Genomic DNA, 21,070 nt, shown 5'->3' on the forward strand with positions numbered 1-21,070 from the left:
TTTTACTTACTAGATCTCGTTCAAACCAATTTTCGGTGGAAGTTTGCATGGTAATGTACCTACGTCATATTTTTTTTTAGTTTTATCATTCTCTTATTTTAGAAGTTACAGGGGACACACACACACACACACATTTTACCACTTTGGAAGTGTGTCTCGTGCAAACTATTCAGTTTAGAAAAAAAATGATATTAGAAACCTCAATATCATTTTTGAAGACCTATGCATAGATACCTACACCACAGGGTTTGATGAAAAAAAAATTTTGGAGTTTCAGTTCTAAGTATGGGGAACCCCCAAAATTTATTGTATTTTTTCTATATTTAGTTATGTAAAAATCTTAATGCGGTTCACAGTATATATCTACTTACCAAGATTCAACAGTATAGTTCTTATAGTTTCGGAAAAAAGTGGCTGTGACATATGGACGGACAGACAGACATGACGAATCCATAAGGGTTCCGTTTTTTGCCATTTGGCTACGGAACCCTAAAAATAGGTAGTTTTTAGGTCTAAGTTGGTAGATAGGTAGATTGAAGTGAAAATTGGTAGATCTACCAAAAAGTTGGTAGATATGACATCGCTGGATCAGCGACTATATGAAGTTTGGATCATGGTGGCTTTGGGAGATGACAGGTAATAAAGGTGTAAAAGTTCTTTTGTCAAACTATATTTATTATTATATGTACGCAATAATACATATTAGAAATCAATGCATTGCCAGACAGAACCGTTGCAAACCCGCATCCAGTAACCCTTAAACTTTTAAACTCAGCTTTTAGAAAATAACGAAGGTCAAGCACGCGCTAGCTCTCCGTCTATTTACTCATAAGTAGATAATATATACTCCAGAAAAATCGGCCAAGTGCGAGTCAGACTTGCGCACCGAGTGTTCCATATGCGAGTACTTTTTCCTACATTTTGCACAATAAATCAAAAACTATTATGCATAAAAATAAATAAAAATCTGTTTCAGAAAAGCCTATTCATATAATACCCCACATGGGGTTTCATATGAAAAGACTTATATGAATTATCTCAATGTGAAAATTGAAACACAAATTCACGTTTTTTCGGATTTTTTCCGTTACTATTGTGCTGTAAGACTATACCTACTAGCCTTTCATGATTCTAGGTCAACGGACAGGACCCTACAGGTTTTCTTAATAGACACGACAGACGGGCAGACAGACAGACACAATAAAGTGATCCTATAAAGGTTCCGTTTTTTCGTTTGAGGTAGATACGGAATCCTAAGAAGTAAAGTATCAAATACCTTCTATATTTATTTGCAAGGGGACACACGAATGATATTTTTTTTTTGCCCCGATTATATTGAATAATTATTGTAATCCTTATACTATTTGTAGTTTAGTTTCTATTATATAACAGCCGAATCATCCTGCTAGTCAGTATGTACCTTTAGAATACATCTTTAGCAAATAAAAGGCGTGTTTTATCAATAAAAGGCGGAATAAAGTAAAAGCTTATCATAATTTATTGGTCAAGTAGGTACATCATATAACAATTCATACAGTTTCTAAAATAAAACTTTATAAATTAGCTTAAAATCTAAATACAATAATTTCAAGTACAGACAGGTCGGGCTTGCGTGACCCGAGAAATATACCTACAGCGGCGCGCCCCTTGGACGGCACTAGCGTAACATGCGCTGCACATAGCTCACTATGACAACTATCACTATACACTAGCTGTTGCATCCGACTGAACTTAAAATCCCTGTTTTGCCATCACGGTATTTTAAACAAACAATCATATTACATAAAAAAAGGATAACAATAAAAACTAATCATAGTTTATTAGTTATTACATAATATGGGTAACAATTCATCCATCAATAGTACTTTATACGTAATAATTTCGTAGGTAAACGATTTCTTCTTTTAAATTCTCAATGCGATATGAAACCAGTTACGTATATCTACTACGTGGGGAAATTCGCCGACGCAGCACGACCTTGTAACACCAGCGCATAGCATCACCATCAATTCCGCTCGCGTCTGCACGTGATCCCAATGTAACCAACATCTCAGTATAGTGGAAAGGAAGTACATATGAAAACTAAAGATTTAGTTAATAAGGTACTCATTAATTTAGTAGGTGAACAATATTGTCACCTTAAGTACAAGCTAGGTTAAGAATAAAATGAGAAAGTAAATTGCCTTCGTTTCCCTCAGTCCACCCTGCAAGCTGCCGCTTACGTAGCTCGCTACGACTCATGTGCGATTCTTATTTGTTTACTAGCTGATACCCGCGACTTCGTTCGCGTGGATGTAGGTTTTTTAAAATTCCCGTGGGAACTCTTTGATTTTCCGGGGTAAAAAGTAGCCTATGTGCTAATCCAGGGTATAATCTATCTCCATTCTAAATTCCAGCCCAATCCGTCTAGTAGTTTTTGCGTGAAGGAGTAACAAACATACACACACACACACACACACATACAAACTTTCTCCTTTATAAAATTAGTGTGACACTAACTCACGGTGCGGCTCCGGCTTCATGTACAGGAAGCCTCAGAGCGAACTAGCAGTTCCGCGACAGCTGTCCTTGCTTAGCTTACAAGCAAGAGCCGAGGTGCTTACCCAGTGTGAGTCCTCATGTGTTTCACTAAACTACTGTTAACTGTACATTTATAATCGCACAACTTACAAACAAAAGGCTTTTCGCCAGTGTGAGTTCTCATGTGACTCACTAAACTACTGTTAACTGTACATTTATAATCGCACAACTTACAAACAAAAGGCTTTTCGCCAGTGTGAGTCCTCATGTGTTTCACTAAAGTACCACTTTCTGTGCATTTATATTTACAAAACTTACAAGCGAAAGGCTTTTCGCCAGTGTGAGTTCTCATGTGACTCACTAAACTACTGTTAACTGTACATTTATAATCGCACAACTTACAAACAAAAGGCTTTTCGCCAGTGTGAGTCCTCATGTGTTTCACTAAAGTACCACTTTCTGTGCATTTATATTTACAAAACTTACAAGCGAAAGGCTTTTCGCCAGTGTGAGTCCTCATGTGACTCACTAAACTACTGTTAACTGTACATTTATAATCGCACAACTTACAAACAAAAGGCTTTTCGCCAGTGTGAGTCCTCATGTGACTCACTAAATGACTCTTAATTGTAAATTTATAATCACATAGTATACAAACAAAAGGCTTTTCGCTAGTGTGTCTCCTCATGTGACTTACTAAATTACTGTTAACTGTACATTTATAATCGCACAACTTACAAACAAAAGGTTTTTCGCCGGTGTGAGTCCTCATGTGACTCACTAAACTACTGTTAACTGTACATTTATAATCGCACAACTTACAAACAAAAGGTTTTTCGCCGGTGTGAGTCCTCATGTGACTCACTAAACTACTGTTAATTGTACATTTATAATCGCACAACTTACAAACAAAAGGTTTTTCGCCATTGTGGGTCCTCATGTGAATCACTAAACTACTGTTAACTGTACATTTATAATCGCACAACTTACAGACAAAAGGCTTTTCGCCAGTGTGAGTTCTCATGTGTTTCACTAAACTACCACTTTCTGTGCATTTATATTTACAGAACTTACAAGCGAAAGGCTTTTCGCCAGTGTGAGTTCTCATGTGTTTCACTAAACTGCTGTTAATTGTACATTTATAATCGCACAGTTTACAAACAAAAGGCTTTTCGCCAGTGTGAGTTCTCATGTGACTCACTAAACTACTGTTAACTGAACATTTATAATCGCACAACTTACAAACAAAAGGCTTCTCGCCAGTGTGAGTCCTCCTGGGGCTCGATGAAGTACTGTTCTGACTGAATTTGCGCTTTCTTAACTTACATGAGAAAGTGTTTGCGTAAGTGTGCGCCCTAATGTGGGTAACTAAGGAACTTTTCCGTTGAAATATCTTTTGGCAAACGTCACAGATATACTGTATCTGGTCACTATAGTTTCCTAACTGTGTACCGGATATATCCTGAGAATTGTGTTCGTTTCGCCTCGTCGTTCGAATATTGATATTATCACTTATTTTTGTAAAGGTTTCCTTTGGTTTTAGTTCGGAGTCCTGAGGTTTCGTTGAATATTCAAAAGTGTTTGTATTATTTTCGAAAGACAATATACCCAACTCGTCGTCTGTATCAGTTGGATGTTCTTCGTTTCCGTGATTGGTCGCGAGAACCGAAGGAGCGACTGAAACAGAACAGCATCGGATATTCGTTTCATCTCAAATCAAACCTAAAAGTACTGTACAGAGAGGGTCTAGAGGAGGGAGTCTCTGGTACTGTGCAGAGAGGGTGTAGCACGTGTCACAAGGGTGACAGAAGGGCAACCTCACTTCATCATCATCATCATCATCAACCGATACACGTCCACGGCTGGACATAGGTCTCTCGTAGGGACTCCCACACGCCACGGTCTCGCGCCGCCTGAATCCAGCGGCTCCCTGCGACTCGTCAGATGTCGTCCGCCCACCAGTGGGGGGTCTTCCAACGCTGCGTCTTCTGGTGCGAGGTCACCATTCCAGCACCTTGGGTCCCCAATATCTATCGAGTTATCAAACTATGTGCCCTGCCTATTGCCACTTCAGCTTCGCAACTCGTTGAACTATGTCGGCTACTCTTGTTCCCCTACGGATCTACTCATTTCTGATTTGATCACGCAGAGAAACTCCAAGCATAGCTCTCTTCATCGCGTCGCGTGCGACTAACTAAAGTACGCGCGACAAAACGAAACAAAAATTTTTTTGGCGTTTTTGCATGGAATGACAGTTTCTGGTTTTTAGGTGATTGTGGATCCACACCGCTAGATCCAACGCCAAAAGATGGGTTTACTTTGATCCAGCATAAATCCAGCTGGATTGAAAATGCCGCTGAATGCCTAGTCCCAACTTAAGAGTTAAAACGCGTGTAAAGTTAGTTGTCTTACCCAAAGCTTGATCGCAGTCTCCCGACGAATCTCGCTTTTGAATAATGTGCCTGAAAGGATATAATGTCATAATTATAGAAAAGTAGCAAATTAAACAGCCGATTGTTATTAGAGAGCAAATTAATATTGTAATTGTACATAATAATTGTAAATATTTATATTTTTATAATAATAATAATTGTAAATTTGTAATAACGATAACAATTAATTAAATATTTAAAAAATACACAATTTACAATCCAGATAGTTTTGACTAAAACGAATAATAAATAATATTATATTAGTCGCCCTTTACGTCGAAGCTTTTGTATAACACTTCTACCAAAGGAAATATCTTGTTCACATCTGAATCGACGGGGAAACACTGTACAAAGTTAATAATTTTTGGTTTTTATCTACACTCCAAGGACATTTCTACATAATGTTTTATTTCGTAAAGAGTACCATCCAAAGTGTCTTGCAAATGGGACTAGTAGCAGTAGTAAAGTAAGTTAATTACAATTAATACACTTTGCATTACTCATCACATATGGTACGTACGCGGTGGGAGCGTGTTTGTCACATATGGTACGTACGCGGTGGGAGCCTGTGTTTGTCACATATGGTACGTACGCGGTGGGAGCCTGTGTTTGTCACATATGGTACGTACGCGGTGGGAGCCTGTGTTTGTCACATATGGTACGTACGCGGTGGGAGCCTGTGTTTGTCACATATGGTACGTACGCGGTGGGAGCCTGTGTTTGTCACATATGGTACGTACGCGGTGGGAGCCTGTGTTTGTCACATATGGTACGTACGCGGTGGGAGCCTGTGTTTGTCACATATGGTACGTACGCGGTGGGAGCCTGTGTTTGTCACATATGGTGCGTACGCGGTGGGAACCTGTGTTTGACACATATGGTACGTACGCGGTGGGAGCCTGTGTTTGTCACATATGGTACGTACGCGGTGGGAGCCTGTGTTTGTCACATATGGTACGTACGCGGTGGGAGCCTGTGTTTGTCACAAATGGTACGTACGCGGTGGGAGCCTGTGTTTGTCACATATGGTACGTACGCGGTGGGAGCCTGTGTTTGTCACATATGGTACGTACGCGGTGGGAGCCTGTGTTTGTCACATATGGTACGTACGCGGTGGGAGCCTGTGTTTGTCACATATGGTGCGTACGCGGTGGGAACCTGTGTTTGACACATATGGTACGTACGCGGTGGGAGCCTGTGTTTGTCACATATGGTACGTACGCGGTGGGAGCCTGTGTTTGTCACATATGGTACGTACGCGGTGGGAGCCTGTGTTTGTCACATATGGTACGTACGCGGTGGGAGCCTGTGTTTCGGCCGCGGCTGGCTCGTCTTCATCATCTTCACGGTCTTCAAGTTCCCGTTTCACTGCAACTGCTTCATCAGTTGCGGCAGTCGCAGTCGCGTCTAGTTCTGTCCGTCCGTCCGCGTCGGAGTGTGCTATGTACACATCGCAGTAGTCAGGCTCTGACACTGCCGAGACAATGTCAGACTGTAGTTGGTACTTTACACGGCTTATCAATTTGACGTGTCGTATTGTTATCTGAAACAAGTTCATGCCTTTAGGCAAATTTGAGCACCTAAAGGTGTTCGCAGATCTGAAATATCATCGTAGCGTAACATTTGTAACAAGTGTGTCCATCCCATCAGCTAAACATATCACGCGGACTGACTTGATGAATGCTCACAATGTAACATGTTACACTTCGCTTAAACGACACAGTTGGCACCTAACATTCTGTTACATATAACAATAAAGTGCATCAAACATTTCTCACCACTTCATGTCTGTCAACTAGCTCCATCATCAGGGAGCGCGCTCTCAAGCTCTTGTCTCTGAATGTGCTAAAGTTCACCAGTCTCTGGGCACATTGCACACAAAGCGTTGGTTTGAGCTTTCCTTGACCACACAACTGCAACAAACACAACTAATTTATATACAGCTCAATCTTGGAGCGGCCGTGCACTGGTCTACTGCTCGAGCAGTTGACACTGCTCTTAGACTGCACACTGACTTATGAATGATATGAAATACAACTTACAGGATGTCCCACTAAATGTTCATATGCTTCTTCCAGCTTGTATTTACTCATCAGAAACAGCTTGCTGCGAGTGTCCAGGCATATCATGCAGACCTGTGCAAAATGTTGTCAGTAATAAGTATGATCATTTCCACCTTCCAACTTCCATAATGAACCTAAAGCTTGAAATGTGAACTGTATGTACAAAAATTAGCCTTTGAAAGGAACTATTAAGTATATACTGATATGTGTATGTATCATAGCTTAAAATGAAAGCTAGGAGTATTATAAAGGAGTTACCAGCACTGGTGAGGGGACAGCACCAGTACGAATCCGCCTTGAGCCACTTTCTGTTTCATAAATGTCATCGTTTAGAAAATGCTGCGAGCAGACCACAGCACGCTCTGGCAGGAGAGTGTCTTGTTTGCCGAGGGCTCTGAGCCAAGCAGCTCGGAGATGCACTTCGCTGGGGAACCTGGAAATTACACTCTGGACTATAGCTCGGAGCTTCCGTAACGTGTGACTCATAATTAAACAAAATGCAAATAGCTCTGCCTGGAGGGGAGCTCTACAGTTGGATACAGACTCGCTCGGTTTGTGAACGCGCACTTGTGAGCCGTGCTCCGATCAGCCTGGGTTGGCGGGAAGCAGGGCAATAAGGTGGCTCAGGTCAGTTACCTCCCTGCAGACAAAGTAGGGCTGCAAGCGTCTAGGTTATAGTACATACAAAGTTTAAATGAAACACTCACTCGTGAAATGTAATCTCCTCGGATTCGGAGACGACCTCCGCAGTGGTTTTGCAGAAGGGCACACAGCAACGCATTTCTAAGATTTTGAAAATTTTAATTTTCCTTACTTAGCTTTTATTACAATTTTTAAATTTTAGCTAACAACTCAAGGTCACCACCACGGATCAATAGCAAAGAGCTGTGCTAAAAAATCACAAAACAGCTGCTGTCAAACGTAAAATGACAACGGGTAACACTAGAAATGTGTTGAACATTGTGATCTTTGAATCCACGAAAAATCTTTGATTAGGTATCCTAACCTAATCTAAGTAATTAATACACAAAGGCAACCGGTTTTATACTAAGAACCAGCGCGTGCCAGAACTTCGTTATTGTATAAAAGCTGAAAGTTTCTCTGCGTATTGTCCCCAACTGAGCGAAGCGAAAATTGTATGTCTATGTCCCCAACACAGGGAGGAACGATCAGGCCCACAGGTATGAGCGTAGCGAAAAAATCGTAAGTCTATGGGTAAACCGCCGGCGCCGACGGAAAACGGAAACCACCATAGAGTAAAGCAGTAACCGTTTGTTATTGGTCTGTGGCAGTAACATAGAGTTTGTAGTTTACAGTAAACAGACGGGTAACTTTAGAAACTTGCCGTGAGTGCACGGTTCAATGGGAATATGCACGCAAACAATACAAACATTAGCCACCATAAAAACTAACTTTAAAATAAGACAAAAGCGTTATTAATTTATACATTTCACAAAATAAATAAAAACATTATATATCGATGTATAACAACAATAAAAATCATTTGGTGGATTTACGACCAATGATTGTATGTTTTAGTTTTTCATATTAGTAAAATGGTACCTATTTGTTAAAAAAATATATATGTTTCAGGTTAGGTCGTTGGAGTAAATGAAAAATCATTCTAAGAAAGACCAGTATAATAGCATGATGATAAAGGGCCTAAAATTTAAAAAGGTACTTAGCTTAATTTTAATTAACACATTTTCACTCAGTCAGTAATTAATTAACACAGAAATTGATTAAAAAACTATAAAATTCATCATGAAATTTCACTGATGCGTGTTATGTATTTTAATTTGCGCTTTCACTAATCATTCAAAAAAAAGCTGATTTCTGTGTTGACTCTCTTAGTAAAAATTCGAAATCTTTGTCTGGTATTATTATTTGGTAGGTTTTTTTTGTATTCATTAAAGGCAAGCGCTTGACCACAATCACACATGATGGAAAGTGATGATGTGGTCTAAGATGGGACGCGCTTAAATATAAGGTACGTTAAAAATTCAAATATATAATAATAAGATTAATAAAAATTGAACTATTCGCAACAGTAAGAAAGGCGTTTATTAAATTTTACGTTTGTCATCACTATGGTCTATCAAAATCTTATTTCTTATTTTATAATCCCGAAGTTTCAAAAATAACTATTTGTTCCCAGAGCGTATTTTAAGATCATCATCGCACAGCAAGTATGGCTATACAGTAGATGGCAATTCTTTGCGGAATCACGATGAGTGATGACACAGCTATTTCTCCGGGCTATATCCAGAGAGATAACCATCCTGACCTTGCATTAGGATCTGTTAGTGATGATTTTGATATCCCCACAAAATCTGATGGTGAAGACTTTCCTAAACTAACACCTCATGGCAAGCAGAGTCTTAAACGTAGTCATTACATTAGTAAACTCATACCCCAAAATTATGATGATGTTGATAAACAAAAGCATGAAAAAGAAAATTATGGTAGTGATAATAAAAAACTTACTCGAAGGTTGAATGACGCTAAAGATGATGATAAACAGAAACGTGCTGAAGAAAGTAATGATTATGGTGATAATGAAGAACAAGGTGAAGGACTGAATGAAGGTGATAAACAAGAATTTGATGATGAAGAAGATGGTGGAAGACTGAATGACGCTAATGATGAGCAAGTACTTGATGACGAAGGAAATGATGATGGTAATCAGAAACGTGCTAAAGAAAATAATGATTATGGTAATATTGAAGAACAAGGGGAAGAACTGAATGAGGATGATAAGCAACAATTTGATGATGAAGAAGATGACAGTATTAATCAGCAACGTACTGAAGAGAATCATGGTGATAGTGAAAAACCTGATGTAGGACTGGATAATGGTGATAATGAAGAACTTGAAGAAAGTGATGATGAAGATATTGAAAAAAATAATCATGGTGAAGCTAAAAATCAAGAGGTATGAAAATTGTAATGATATTATGATATGATGTGTAATAGTCAAAAAATTAATAGGTATGTTAAGATTATTTATCATAGTAAGTATATGATAATGATATAACGGTAATCACACTAATATTACTCCTATTGTACACTTTGTTACTCCTTCACGCAAAAACTACTGGACGGATTTGGCTGAAATTTGGAATGGAGATAGATAATATCCTGGATTAGTACATAAGCTACTTTTTATCCCGGAAAACCAAAGAGTTCCCACGGAATTTCGAAAAACCTAAATCCACGCGGACGAAGTCGCGGGCGTCAGCTAGTTATATATAAGAATAGATGATTTCTAGATGATGGAATTGGGTGACATGAATGACGGTAGCCGAGAAAACTTTGATAATATTGTTAATGACACAAAGATGGATAAGACGCATCAAAAAACAGAAGAATTAAAAGATTCGATGTTTGACGCGGAGTATGATGAAACCGAGGAAAATGAAGGTTTTTTTAAATATTATTAATCTTTATCATCTTATCACACAAATCACATCACACTAATATTATAAAGGCGAAAGTTTGTGTGTATGTATGTGTGTGTTTGTTACTCCTTCACGCAAAAACCGCTGGACGGATTTGGCTGAAATGGAATTGAGATAGATAATATCCTGGATTAGCACATAGGCTACTTTTTATCCCGGAAAATTAAAGAATTCCCATGGGATTTCGAAAAACTTAAATCCATGCGGGCGAAGTCGCGGGTGTCGGCTAGTAATATTATAATCTACATCAATGCATCAAAAGCATCATCTTTAGGCATAGAGCATAACCGAGTAGGTTCCTGCGGTAGTGGAGATGCGTGGGAGGGTGACAGTTGTTACAAGTATTACAACTATATATTATTACTAGCTGAAGCCCACAGCTTCGCTAGCGTGCATTGGTCAGATCCCCTGCAGCATCAGGATTGAAGAGTTGGACTCCAAATTTTTTATGAAACAATGTCGCAAAGTTCCTCTATCGATTAAAAAAGAAATGACGCAAATCGGTTCAGAAATCTCGGAGATTTCGGTGTACATAGGTAGAAAAACACAACTCCCTTTTTGAAAGTCGGTTAAAAAAGTAGCCTATGTTACACCCTGGTCAATCCTCTACTTGTCTGTGAAAATCCCGTCAAAATCGGTTCAGCCGTTCCAAAGATTAGCCTTATCAAACAGACAGACGGACAGACAAAAATTTTAAAAACGTGTGATTCAGTGTTGGTATCGTTTAAATAACCATATGAGATTAATATGAGGTAGTTATTTCGAAATTACAGACAGACACTCCAATTTTATTTATTAGTATAGATGAGTATGTTTCAGTAAACTTCGTAGAATACAAGGATAACTGCCCGAAGGAGTGTCCAGCCCGTCAGGTCATGGTATGCGCGCGCTGCCAGCACAATATTCACCGTACCTTCCTCAGCATTTGCCACCTCAGGATGTTTAACTGTCAGCATCCTAATGAGAGTGAGTAAATCAAATCATATAAATTCCTGCAGCTCAATGCAATAGATGATTAGAGCCTCGATAGCTCAACGGTTGAAGAGCGGACTGAATTCCGAAAGGTCGGCGGTTTAAACCCCACCCGTTTGATGTTTATTATTATGTACAGAACCCTAAAAGAGCGAGATCCGACTCGCACTTGATCAATTTTTACTTTTTATAGAGCTGGAACTAGTCAGTCGACAGCCCTGTGTGCAATCAGCGCCATTTTTGACTGGCTTTCCTACTGCCAAGGCCAAGATATCAGCTCCTGGAGACCAGGACACAGTTTTGAAGTTCATCCGTTGTAGAGAAAAGGAGAGGTTGGAACGAGGTAATAGTGTGCACAAAACAAGTACAAGTAACTATGTAATACTATGTATGTAGTTCAATCTGAACACGAGGCGTTTACTGTGTATTGTATTGTTCAAAAACCTGTTGGGTTCTGGTTCTAGTCTATGACAAGACAATAGCTATCTCTTTCACAATTCTTCCTACGGAAAAGGATAGCGCGAGAAAGATAGGACTCGATTTTGAACTGTCAAATTAGTTTATGGTACTTAGACTTACACTACTTTTTGTATAATCCTTCATCCAAGACTTTTTGGCGTTGAACTGGGAGCCTAGATCCGCTTCTGAAAAAGTACTAGCCACACTTGCCCATATAAGCAAGACATCATAGTAATGATCTTATTTTTGTTCTTTTCAGATCCGAGGTGCGCGTTTCGACAAAAATAAAATATGAATACTTAAATAATAGATATTATTATTTTATTTTTAACCGTTTATTTTTTCGTACTACCCCTACCGGTTGTTTTTGCCACGAAAATTGTACATTTTACCTAGTCTGTGGTAAATAAGCAGATTCCCGGGGCGCTCTGGCGCTCATTGCAGAAAAACTACATCAATCATTATTACAATTTCAATTGTTATGATTGGCTGAATTTATGGTAGTTTTGTTGCAACAATTCATTGTAGCCAATAGTGAGCGAGAATCTGTGGCAGGCAATGGCGATTGTAATATTGGAGCTGTCAATTTTACTAATCGAGCTAAATCGAGTTCAGTCAGAGTTCAGTCCTGTCGTACAGTACTATTATAGTATTCTGTGATCTGTCAGATCAAGGGACTATATTCTCTTTGTAGATTTGGGGTTTGCCTGCTCGATTACGGTAGAATGACAGCTACAATGTCAAGATCGCAATAAGGACCAAATACGTGGGAGTGATAACTCTATACCCTATATACATCCTACTCTATGATAAGGACTTCGTCTGTGTTGGTGTTAGCTGGCGGGCGTGTTCTACCTTTTTGAAGTGTTTTTTTTTGTTAAAACTGACTGGAAAGCGCTCTAAGGGGGTGCCGTGCGTGTGTCGGCGAGCGCCGGCACAGACGGGTCCATACTTGTATAGTTTAACTAACTTGTTACAAATAACTACAAACTTGACGTTGGCTAATCTTTCTAAAGCCAGACGAAAGAAAAAAAATAAAAAACAGAATGACACTTGACAGCTACAATGTCAAGATCGCAATCACCTGATTGGTTGGTGCACGCTCACTATTGGCTACAATGCATTGTTGCAACAAGAATACCATAAATTCGGCCAATCACAACAATTGCGGTTGTAATAATGACTGATGCAAGTTTTCAGGAAAGACCTGCCATGTAATCAATCCTAATTCCTATGTGTCTTCGGATAAACCGCTGTGAAGTGCTGTGAAAGTGCTTTAGACAATGTTCGGGAAATAACCGACTTTTTAAAGCAAATCAGTTCGAACAACGAAACTGTCTACTTGTTGTGTTTGATAAGTGCCATAGGTGCTTAAATAGCTGATTAGTGATGATAACAAACACCGATAGCCACTAAAGTATTTCTAATGTTAATATAAGGTAAGTTATTATCTACATAAACTTAAAAAAAATATTATTAATATTAGAGTTGTATTGGGTCAAATGCTTGCCTTGCTATTTAAAGTATTTTTACTTCGTAAGCACATATTTTTCTTTGTACTTGATGATGTAGATAAGTATCTACCTACTTCTTTAATCATAAGTGACTGAAATTACTTATAAGTAGGTACAAAAGTTTTAAACAGAGTTTTTGAGATGTAAGCCAAAGACAGGATACTGTTAGGTACTCTTAGATTATAATTCTATGATGACAACAAATATATATTGCGAATTGCGATGCCCTGGCAGAGCGCCGTGTTTGTTTAGCTTTAAGTTGTTATCATCGATTGACTAATGTACATGACAGCAAAGAAATAAATGAAATGAATTGAGAGCTCACGAGCACAGGCGAGGGCCAGACCAGGTGCAAGTCAGTGCTAAGCAAAGTCAAAGTGAGCTCTTTAGATTTCAACTTTAGTGTGGCCCAACATACCTACACTTAACTGTTTTATAACCCTATTATTTAATGTAGGTTTTATAAACCTATTATTTAAGTATTTGTATCTATTATATCTATTAAATCTATTATAATACAATGTTTACCTGGCACTTTACACAAATGTTGTGGACACTAGTCATTGATATACCTATATGCATATCAGTCTATGTAATAGTTTGTAAGTAAGTATAATATAATGTTAAATATGTATAGTGTTAGTGTTCCTTATTAAATAAATAAATAAAAAAATAACTGGTTTTTGTTATTTTCGCAGATATTCACAATGGAAAGCATAGATCAAAATGTCTATGTGATATCATTGGATGCATTGGATTTGAACCTGCTACCAACTATGTACAACACACGGGATGACAGAGTTGCACCGCTGTGGACAAAAAGCAACCTGGACCGGCGAAATGATGAATATTATCAATTCGAAATTAAAAGTAAGGATTCAGAAGAAAGTGTCAAAGGTTTGTCATTTTTATCCATACTAATCCTACTATCACAGTTCACACTAATATTAAAAAAGGCGAAAGTTTGTGTGTATGTTTGTTACTCTGTCACGCACTTCGGCGGGGAGGGGCAACACACGCACAACAGACGGAAACGTTTAAGTGCGGAAACCAGCCCAGAGAGAAGAAGAAGAGAAGACTCTGTCACGCAAAAACTACTGGACGAATTTGTTTGTGGAGATAGATTATACCCCGACCCCGTAAACGCGTCCCATCTTAGGCCACATCACCACTTACCATCAGGTGTGATTGTGGTCAAGCTTGCCTATCACACTAATATTATAAAGGCGAAAGTTTGTATGTGTGTATAGGTGTGTGTGTGTATGTTTGTTACTCCTTCACGCAAAAACCACTGGACAGATTTGGCTGAAATTTGGAATGGAGATAGATAATATCCTGGATTAGCACATAGGCTACTTTTTATCTCGGAAAATCGATGAGTGCCCACAAGATTTTAAACCTATATCAACGGAAACGAAGTCAAGGCATCAGCTAGTATTAGATGATATGAGAAAGTGTGTCTGTCTGCTAGCTTTTCACAGCCCAACTGTTTACCTGACTGATTTTGATGAAATTTGGAATCTACAGCATTAGTTTATTTTTAATTTTTATTTACACCAACAACTTCCCTACAAGTAGTTACTTAATTAGCAAAGAAGAATTAAAATATCTAAACTAAAAGTAAAAAGTTACTATCTATGTAACTCATTCATTGTAAAAAGAAAGATATTAATAAAAATAAAATTTCTCATACTCAGTAGTGAGTTAACAATAAGTTGATATAAAAATCACAAATCACATCACATCACACTTAATATATAAAGTCGAAAGTTAGTCTGTATGTTTGTTACTCTGTCACCCTAAAACTACTGGACGGAATTGGCTGAAATTTATAATGGATATAGATTATACCTTAGATTATCACACTGGATACTTTTTATCCTGTAAAAATCCATAGTTTCCGTGGGATTTTTTTTAACATAATCACACTATCACACTAATATTATAAAGGCGTAAGGTTGTATGTGTGTGTGTGTGTATGCTTGTTACTCTTTCACGCAATAACTACTGAATGAATTTAGCTGAAATTTAGAATGGAGATAGATAATATCCTGGATTAGCACATAGGCTACTTTTTATCCCGGAAAATCAAAGAGTTCCTACGGGATTTTTAAAAAACCGAAATCCACGCGGGCATCTTCTAGTACATGAATAAAAAATAAATAAGTGACCTTTATATTCCTACAGATGAGTCGCCTAAACGTGAGCTAGAAAATGTAATTTGTCACATATGTGACATCGATGTGCCCAAACCGTTTTTGAAAGCTCATCGAAAAAGTTCGAGACACATAACCAACATGAAAATAGCTGATGTCGCTATACACAGAATGAAGAAATACATAAATAACATAGATAATGAAAATTGCTGCACCGATTGTGATGAAATTGATCAATCTGCACACTTTTGTGCAGTATGTGTAACCATTGTTGATGTTAAAGAAAAAGTTACTCATGAAAATTCACTTGCACATAAGAATAGCGTGATTCTCGAAAAAATCTTTAATGATTTCCTTCTTTTGTACAACTGTCAAGAAGAAATTAATGATGGTAAAGCAGAAAATGAAATGAATACCAATAAAAATGATTCAGATGCCAAAATAAGTTATGATATACTGAAATTTGTTAGCGAAACTGATTCTGGTAATACATCAAATAAGTTGCTGAAATCAATTGAAAAACCGATCGATCCATCAGATAAATCAATTAAAATTAAAGATAATAATGTTCCAACACAAGCAGGAATAAAGGAACAAGCCAAAATAATGTCTTTAAGTGATTATTTAAGTATTCTTAATGATTTAGTGTATGTGCCAATGTTTTTTAAATCAAAGAATGACGACAATCATTTGATTGAAATTGAAACAATAGATGGCAGTGTTGTCCAAGTTAGAGAAGACAACTTCCACGGTTTCAATAGGAATGGAAATAAGCATATTATACAATGTTATGTATGTAATAAGATTTTCAAAGAAAAATCCATTGAAAAACATAAAATGAGTGAGAAGCATATTTATTATATGACAGTCCCATTGAAAGATAAACATTGCGCAAGACAGGTAAGTTTATCCAAATTAGTATGTGATTAACAGCACTTTTTTTATTATTCAGATATAAGATAGCAGTTGACTGCAGTTTCACATGATGGTAAGTGATGATGCAGTCTAACATGGAAGCAGGCTAACCTGGAAAGGGTATGGCCGTTTTCATTAAACCCATTTGGGTTTGGGAACCTTTGACTTCTACATGACATTGTATCGAAATACTAAATCATTTGGCGATACAGCTTTGCCAGTAGGGTGGTAACTAGCCACGGCCGAAGACTCCCACCAGACCAGACCAGAAAAGAAATTATAAAATTCCCAAATTAAAAAAGTCGGGAATCGAACCCACTAATAAGACTACAGCGCTTACCACTGCAACAGGAAGGCCGTCTAAACAAACACTTCATACAAACGTAGTTTGGCTCCCATTTGAATATTAGCCACATTCTAGAAACTAGTATCTGTGTCTGGTTTGCCAGATTTTCATAACAAAATTCGGGTCAATGCCTACGACGCATCATTTACTCTGCGGCAAATATCTACGCACCGTTCGTTGATCTCTAGCGTCAGTCAGATGTTTTTGCAACACATTGCGAACTTTTAAAAAATAAACAGGATATTTTTAAATCGCTCTTTGTGGCAACTTAGCAGTAATCATCAGTTCTATCACCTGTCTTCGTTTTTTCCACCGTTTTAATAACATCCTGTATATAGGTCACCTGTAAAAACCCTACAAATACACCCTACACCTGTAAATAGCTTTTGATTGCATCTATTTCTGATTAGCTGCTTAGTTCTACTAAGAAGAACCGGCAAGAAACTCTGCGGTTGCTCTTTTCAAAGGTTCAATTTTCTTATGGGAACTTGTAAAAAGTAAGACTACTTTATTTATTTTTCAGATCGATGATTCCTTGAGTCACTGTGTGCTATGCAATACAATAACAGAATACTCTGATCTTCACTCATTATGCGATAAAGACCATGAAGGAAATCTTAAAGATGCACTCATATCCGATAAATTGGTGGAAGATAATCTATATTCACGTAAAGAATCACAAAAAGATACAGTTCTAAAAGATAGTAAGGAAACTGAAGAAAATGATAATGAGTGGATTGAAGTTACCAAAAGAAAAGGAAGAGTTGATATTGAAAAGAGTGTTCCAACAATTGACAGTCAAGCATCAAGTGTAGCATCAAATCAATTCTTTTGTACAGCATGCAATGAATATATAAGCACATTCCGTCGCTCAAGACATTATACAACAGCAAAACATGTTTCTAACTCAAAATATAAGTACCATTATCTAACGACAGAAATAGAAAATGAATTGTTCTGCAGAATTTGTGATGTTAAAATAACAAATGACAAGAAACATGTCTATGGAATGGCGCACATAAAGAAATACAATCAGATACTAGCTGTAAATAAAATCAAGCAACTCGAAGGAAACGTTATCTTCTGCGAGCCTTGTGATCAAGTGATATTGTTCAAACATGAGTTAACGCACATAAATAAGAAATCTCATCAAGCCAGATGCTTTGGCGGTGCATATAGTCCATCAGAAGATGAAGAAAATGAAAAAGAGTATGAGAAAATGGCAATTGATTACTATCATTGTGATGTTTGTAATGTTAAAGTGCCGAATTACGAGCGTAATATACAAGAACATATGAAAGGAAGAAGTCACTCGGCAAACGTTAAAAAAACTAATCCCACTTCTGATACTGATGACGAAAATAGTAACAATAGTGACATTCCAAAAGCGGTTTCAAAAATTCATTATCAAATGGAAAACACTAAATTCTCATCATTCTTGAATTGTAAAGTATGTAAAGTTATCCTTTTACGTGATGAAACATGGGTAAGAGATCATATAGCTTCAGTGAAACATAAAAGAAATTATATAAAACTATTAAAAGACAACCATTTGGTATTAAAAAAGGACGATTGTTATTGTAACGCTTGTAGAATCTCGATTGGCATTGGAAGTGAACTATCGCATGCTAGTGGAAAAAAACATAATAGGATGTTAACGCAATATCTGGAGTTGCTTAACGCTGGTTCGGTGTCTGATCCCAGTGCCGTAATAGATTCAAAAGTTTCAACAGACAATCAAAATGTATCTAACCATAATATGGACATACTATCAAAGTTTAATGCCAAATACTTAATTAATATGGACACTCCATCAGTGTCTAATGCCAATGACATAAATAACGTAGTGTATAATGTCAAAGTGCTAAATGACATAGACAAGCCTTCAGTGTCTAATGCCAAATACGTAAACAACATAGACAAGCCATCAGTGTCTAATGCCAAAGACGTAAATAATATTGATATGTCTTCAAGCGATAATAATTCATTACCTAAAATTGAAAATCCAGACATTGAACCAGAAATGCTTGCATTGTTACAACCGACACAAAATCCCAAAGAGGTGATATGTAAGATATGCAAAGTTGTAGTACCGTTTAATGCATACAATGTAACTACACATATGAATGGTATGAAACACAAGCTTGCGCAGGAAGAAGAAGCAGAAATTGACTGAAAGAAGGTTTTAATTTAAATTTGGAACATGGTCGAAATGTGTTAGTCAGTTCTAATATTTAGTTCATTAGTTATAGGTTTTTATTTGCACAAGTGATATTTTTTTTTTTACTTTGCTTAATTTTTGTCTGTGTACTGATTTGAAATGTAATGTCGGCATTAGAGTAACACATTTTTGTCATGCTTATTTTTTACCTTCTTATTTTTTGTCTGTGTAATTGAATAATGTTTTTTTTAATTGCAATCGTTTCCTATGAAAAGCAATGATGAGGGACTTCGTCTATGTTAGCGTTTGCTGGCGCGCGTGTTGTGCCTTTTTGGAGTGTTTTTTTTTTTTTTGTTAAAAGTGGCCGGTTTTTGTGTTTCACTGGTGTTTTTTGGTGCTGGAACTATGCTGGAACTGACTGGGAAGCGCTCTAAAGGGGCGCCGCGCGTATGTCGGCGAGCGCCGGTACAGACGAAGTCCATACTTATATAGTTCCCCTAACTTGTAAATAACTACAAACTCGACATTGGCTAATCTTTGTAAAGCCAGAAGAGAAAAAAAAGCAATGATGAGGTTGGAGCGCCCTTGCCTAGAAGATGTCATCACACTTCACACTAATATTATAAAGGCGAAAGTTGTGTGTATGTATGTGTGTGTGTATGTTTGTTACTTCTTCAAGCAAAAACTACTTGACGGATTTGGCTGAAATTGAGAACGATTAATTAAGAGACACATTTTTGTCTTATGTTTATTTTTTACTTTGCTTATTTTTTCTTTGATCATGTATTTTTTGCTTATTTTTTCTTCGATTATGACGGGTGGATGGACAGTGGAGCCTTAGTAAAAGTGTAAATTAAAAATTTATAACACCCCCGACAAGTGAGTAGGTAACCTTCACTTGTCGGGGGGTCTTGTAACTAGAAAAGAGCTGATAACTTTTAAACGGCTGAACTGATTTTCTTGGATTATAGCTAAGAACACTCTCGATCAAGCCACCTTTCAAACAAAAAAAAACTAAATTAAAATCGGTTGAATAGTCTAGGAGCTACGATGCCACAGACAGATACACAGATACACACGTTAAACTTATAACACCCCTCTTTTTGGGTCGGGGGTTAAAAAGGGTCCCATACCTATACACAAACGCATACCTACATACTGTTGTTGCTGTTGTACATGTTATTTAATTTCAGTGGATTTTATAAAAGTAATCGTAATTACTTTCCAAAAATTGTTTAAAAACTCCAGATAGGCAATTAAGCCCGTTACCAGGTTGAAATTTCTTATGTGAACAACAACTTTCAGCTATAATGGTTCTATTCTGGAACAGAAAACGCGTTTTATTCGACTGCTGACGCCATCTAGTTCATGATGCTTTTATTTAATTTTTTTATGTATTATAGAAGCAGGCGTTATTTTGCGGAAGTCCATGATATACAAGGAACCAAAAGCTTAATTTGCTATAATCCGCCAAACCAACGAAATCTGTATGGTACGCAGCACCACACAAATTCCAACACCACTCGACGCGCGTTTCGCCCCGACACCGGAGCATCCTCAGGAGATGTAGACCTTACAATGTCTAATTGCAAAGTTTTACAAATTGTGACTTAGTTTTCACAAAACACAAAAGTTAAACAACATGTTTACAAAATGTTAAATAGTTCCTAAGTATAAATGTGAAACTAATCCTAAACTCTTTCTATTTTGGATTATCTGGCAATCCACATTTTTTTTTGGCCAGGGTGATAAAATATGGCCAAACCAAGTGCTCTGTAGTGAGCCGGCAATGGGTTGATCAGATTGTTGATGATTTTCAAATTGAACTTACTGTATGTGATATGTTATATTTAAGTAAGATTATTACTATTCTGTTTAGTATATCTACCTAAGAATGACAATTTTTACCTGTGACATGATAGAAACTAGAAAGTAGTTATATTCAGGTCTCAGAAGCGCAGTTATAGTGCGTTTCATCGCATAGTACTTATGGCGTTATGTTGGCTCCCCTGTCTGTTGGGTGGTCATTGGCATGAGAAGACGCAGATTTTGTTTATTTTCATAAGATTTT

At 37.5% G+C, this 21,070-nt stretch overlaps 4 protein-coding genes across 11 annotated transcripts in view; 3 read left to right on the plus strand and 1 right to left on the minus strand.

Moving 5' to 3' along the window:
• Positions 1-21,070, plus strand: part of LOC123879663 (bromodomain-containing protein 8-like) — a 41,399-nt gene that overhangs the window by 2,337 nt on the left and 17,992 nt on the right. The window contains exon 2 of the mRNA XM_045927511.1: positions 10,306-10,314. The gene's annotated coding sequence lies outside the window, so the exon portion shown is untranslated. The remainder of the gene's footprint in view (positions 1-10,305; positions 10,315-21,070) is intronic.
• Positions 2,948-7,844, minus strand: LOC123879677 (zinc finger protein 2 homolog; the record flags this gene model as incomplete). The annotated part of the gene is made up of 7 exons (XM_045927545.1): positions 7,723-7,844; positions 7,274-7,448; positions 6,995-7,087; positions 6,731-6,865; positions 6,248-6,495; positions 4,933-4,982; positions 2,948-4,197 (listed from the first exon to the last, which is right to left on the minus strand). Coding segments are annotated over exons 1-7 (2,025 nt in total), but the record flags the coding sequence as incomplete, so codon positions are not given.
• On the plus strand, positions 9,246-12,195 carry LOC123879300 (uncharacterized protein DDB_G0290685-like). The gene is made up of 5 exons (XM_045926944.1): positions 9,246-9,950; positions 10,288-10,438; positions 11,296-11,442; positions 11,642-11,791; positions 12,167-12,195. Exons 1-5 carry the CDS (start codon positions 9,246-9,248, stop codon positions 12,193-12,195), a joined length of 1,182 nt encoding a protein of 393 aa, XP_045782900.1.
• Positions 13,114-19,306, plus strand: LOC123879662. Of its 8 annotated transcripts, XM_045927509.1 has the most exons (6): positions 13,114-13,346; positions 14,120-14,318; positions 15,609-16,477; positions 17,362-18,603; positions 18,646-18,679; positions 18,710-19,289. In XM_045927509.1, the coding sequence occupies exons 2-6, from the start codon at positions 14,129-14,131 to the stop codon at positions 19,012-19,014; spliced, it is 2,640 nt and encodes an 879-aa protein (XP_045783465.1). In that variant the 5' UTR covers positions 13,114-13,346; positions 14,120-14,128; the 3' UTR covers positions 19,015-19,289. The 8 variants fall into 8 exon arrangements, 7 of the variants coding, with proteins under 7 accessions (XP_045783465.1, XP_045783463.1, XP_045783464.1 ...); XR_006799054.1 differs by having other exon boundaries at positions 17,362-19,190; positions 19,285-19,306; XM_045927507.1 differs by having other exon boundaries at positions 17,362-18,672; positions 18,703-19,289.

This window comes from Maniola jurtina, chromosome 28 (genome assembly GCF_905333055.1).
Source record: "Maniola jurtina chromosome 28, ilManJurt1.1, whole genome shotgun sequence".
In the NCBI taxonomy this organism is placed as follows: domain Eukaryota; kingdom Metazoa; phylum Arthropoda; class Insecta; order Lepidoptera; family Nymphalidae; genus Maniola; species Maniola jurtina.

Excerpts from the sequence above, each read along its gene's own strand:
- LOC123879300 (XM_045926944.1), top strand. The coding sequence starts at position 9,246 with ATGAGTGATGACACAGCTATTTCTCCGGGCTATATCCAGAGAGATAAC. Across the intron at positions 10,439-11,295 it reads TGAAACCGAGGAAAATGAAG|TAAACTTCGTAGAATACAAG; the intron begins GTTTTTTTAAAT and ends AGTATGTTTCAG. Across the intron at positions 11,443-11,641 it reads CTGTCAGCATCCTAATGAGA|AGCTGGAACTAGTCAGTCGA; the intron begins GTGAGTAAATCA and ends TACTTTTTATAG.
- LOC123879662 (XM_045927502.1), top strand. The coding sequence starts at position 14,129 with ATGGAAAGCATAGATCAAAATGTCTATGTGATATCATTGGATGCATTG. Across the intron at positions 14,319-15,608 it reads TTCAGAAGAAAGTGTCAAAG|ATGAGTCGCCTAAACGTGAG; the intron begins GTTTGTCATTTT and ends ATATTCCTACAG. Across the intron at positions 16,478-17,361 it reads ATAAACATTGCGCAAGACAG|ATCGATGATTCCTTGAGTCA; the intron begins GTAAGTTTATCC and ends TTTATTTTTCAG.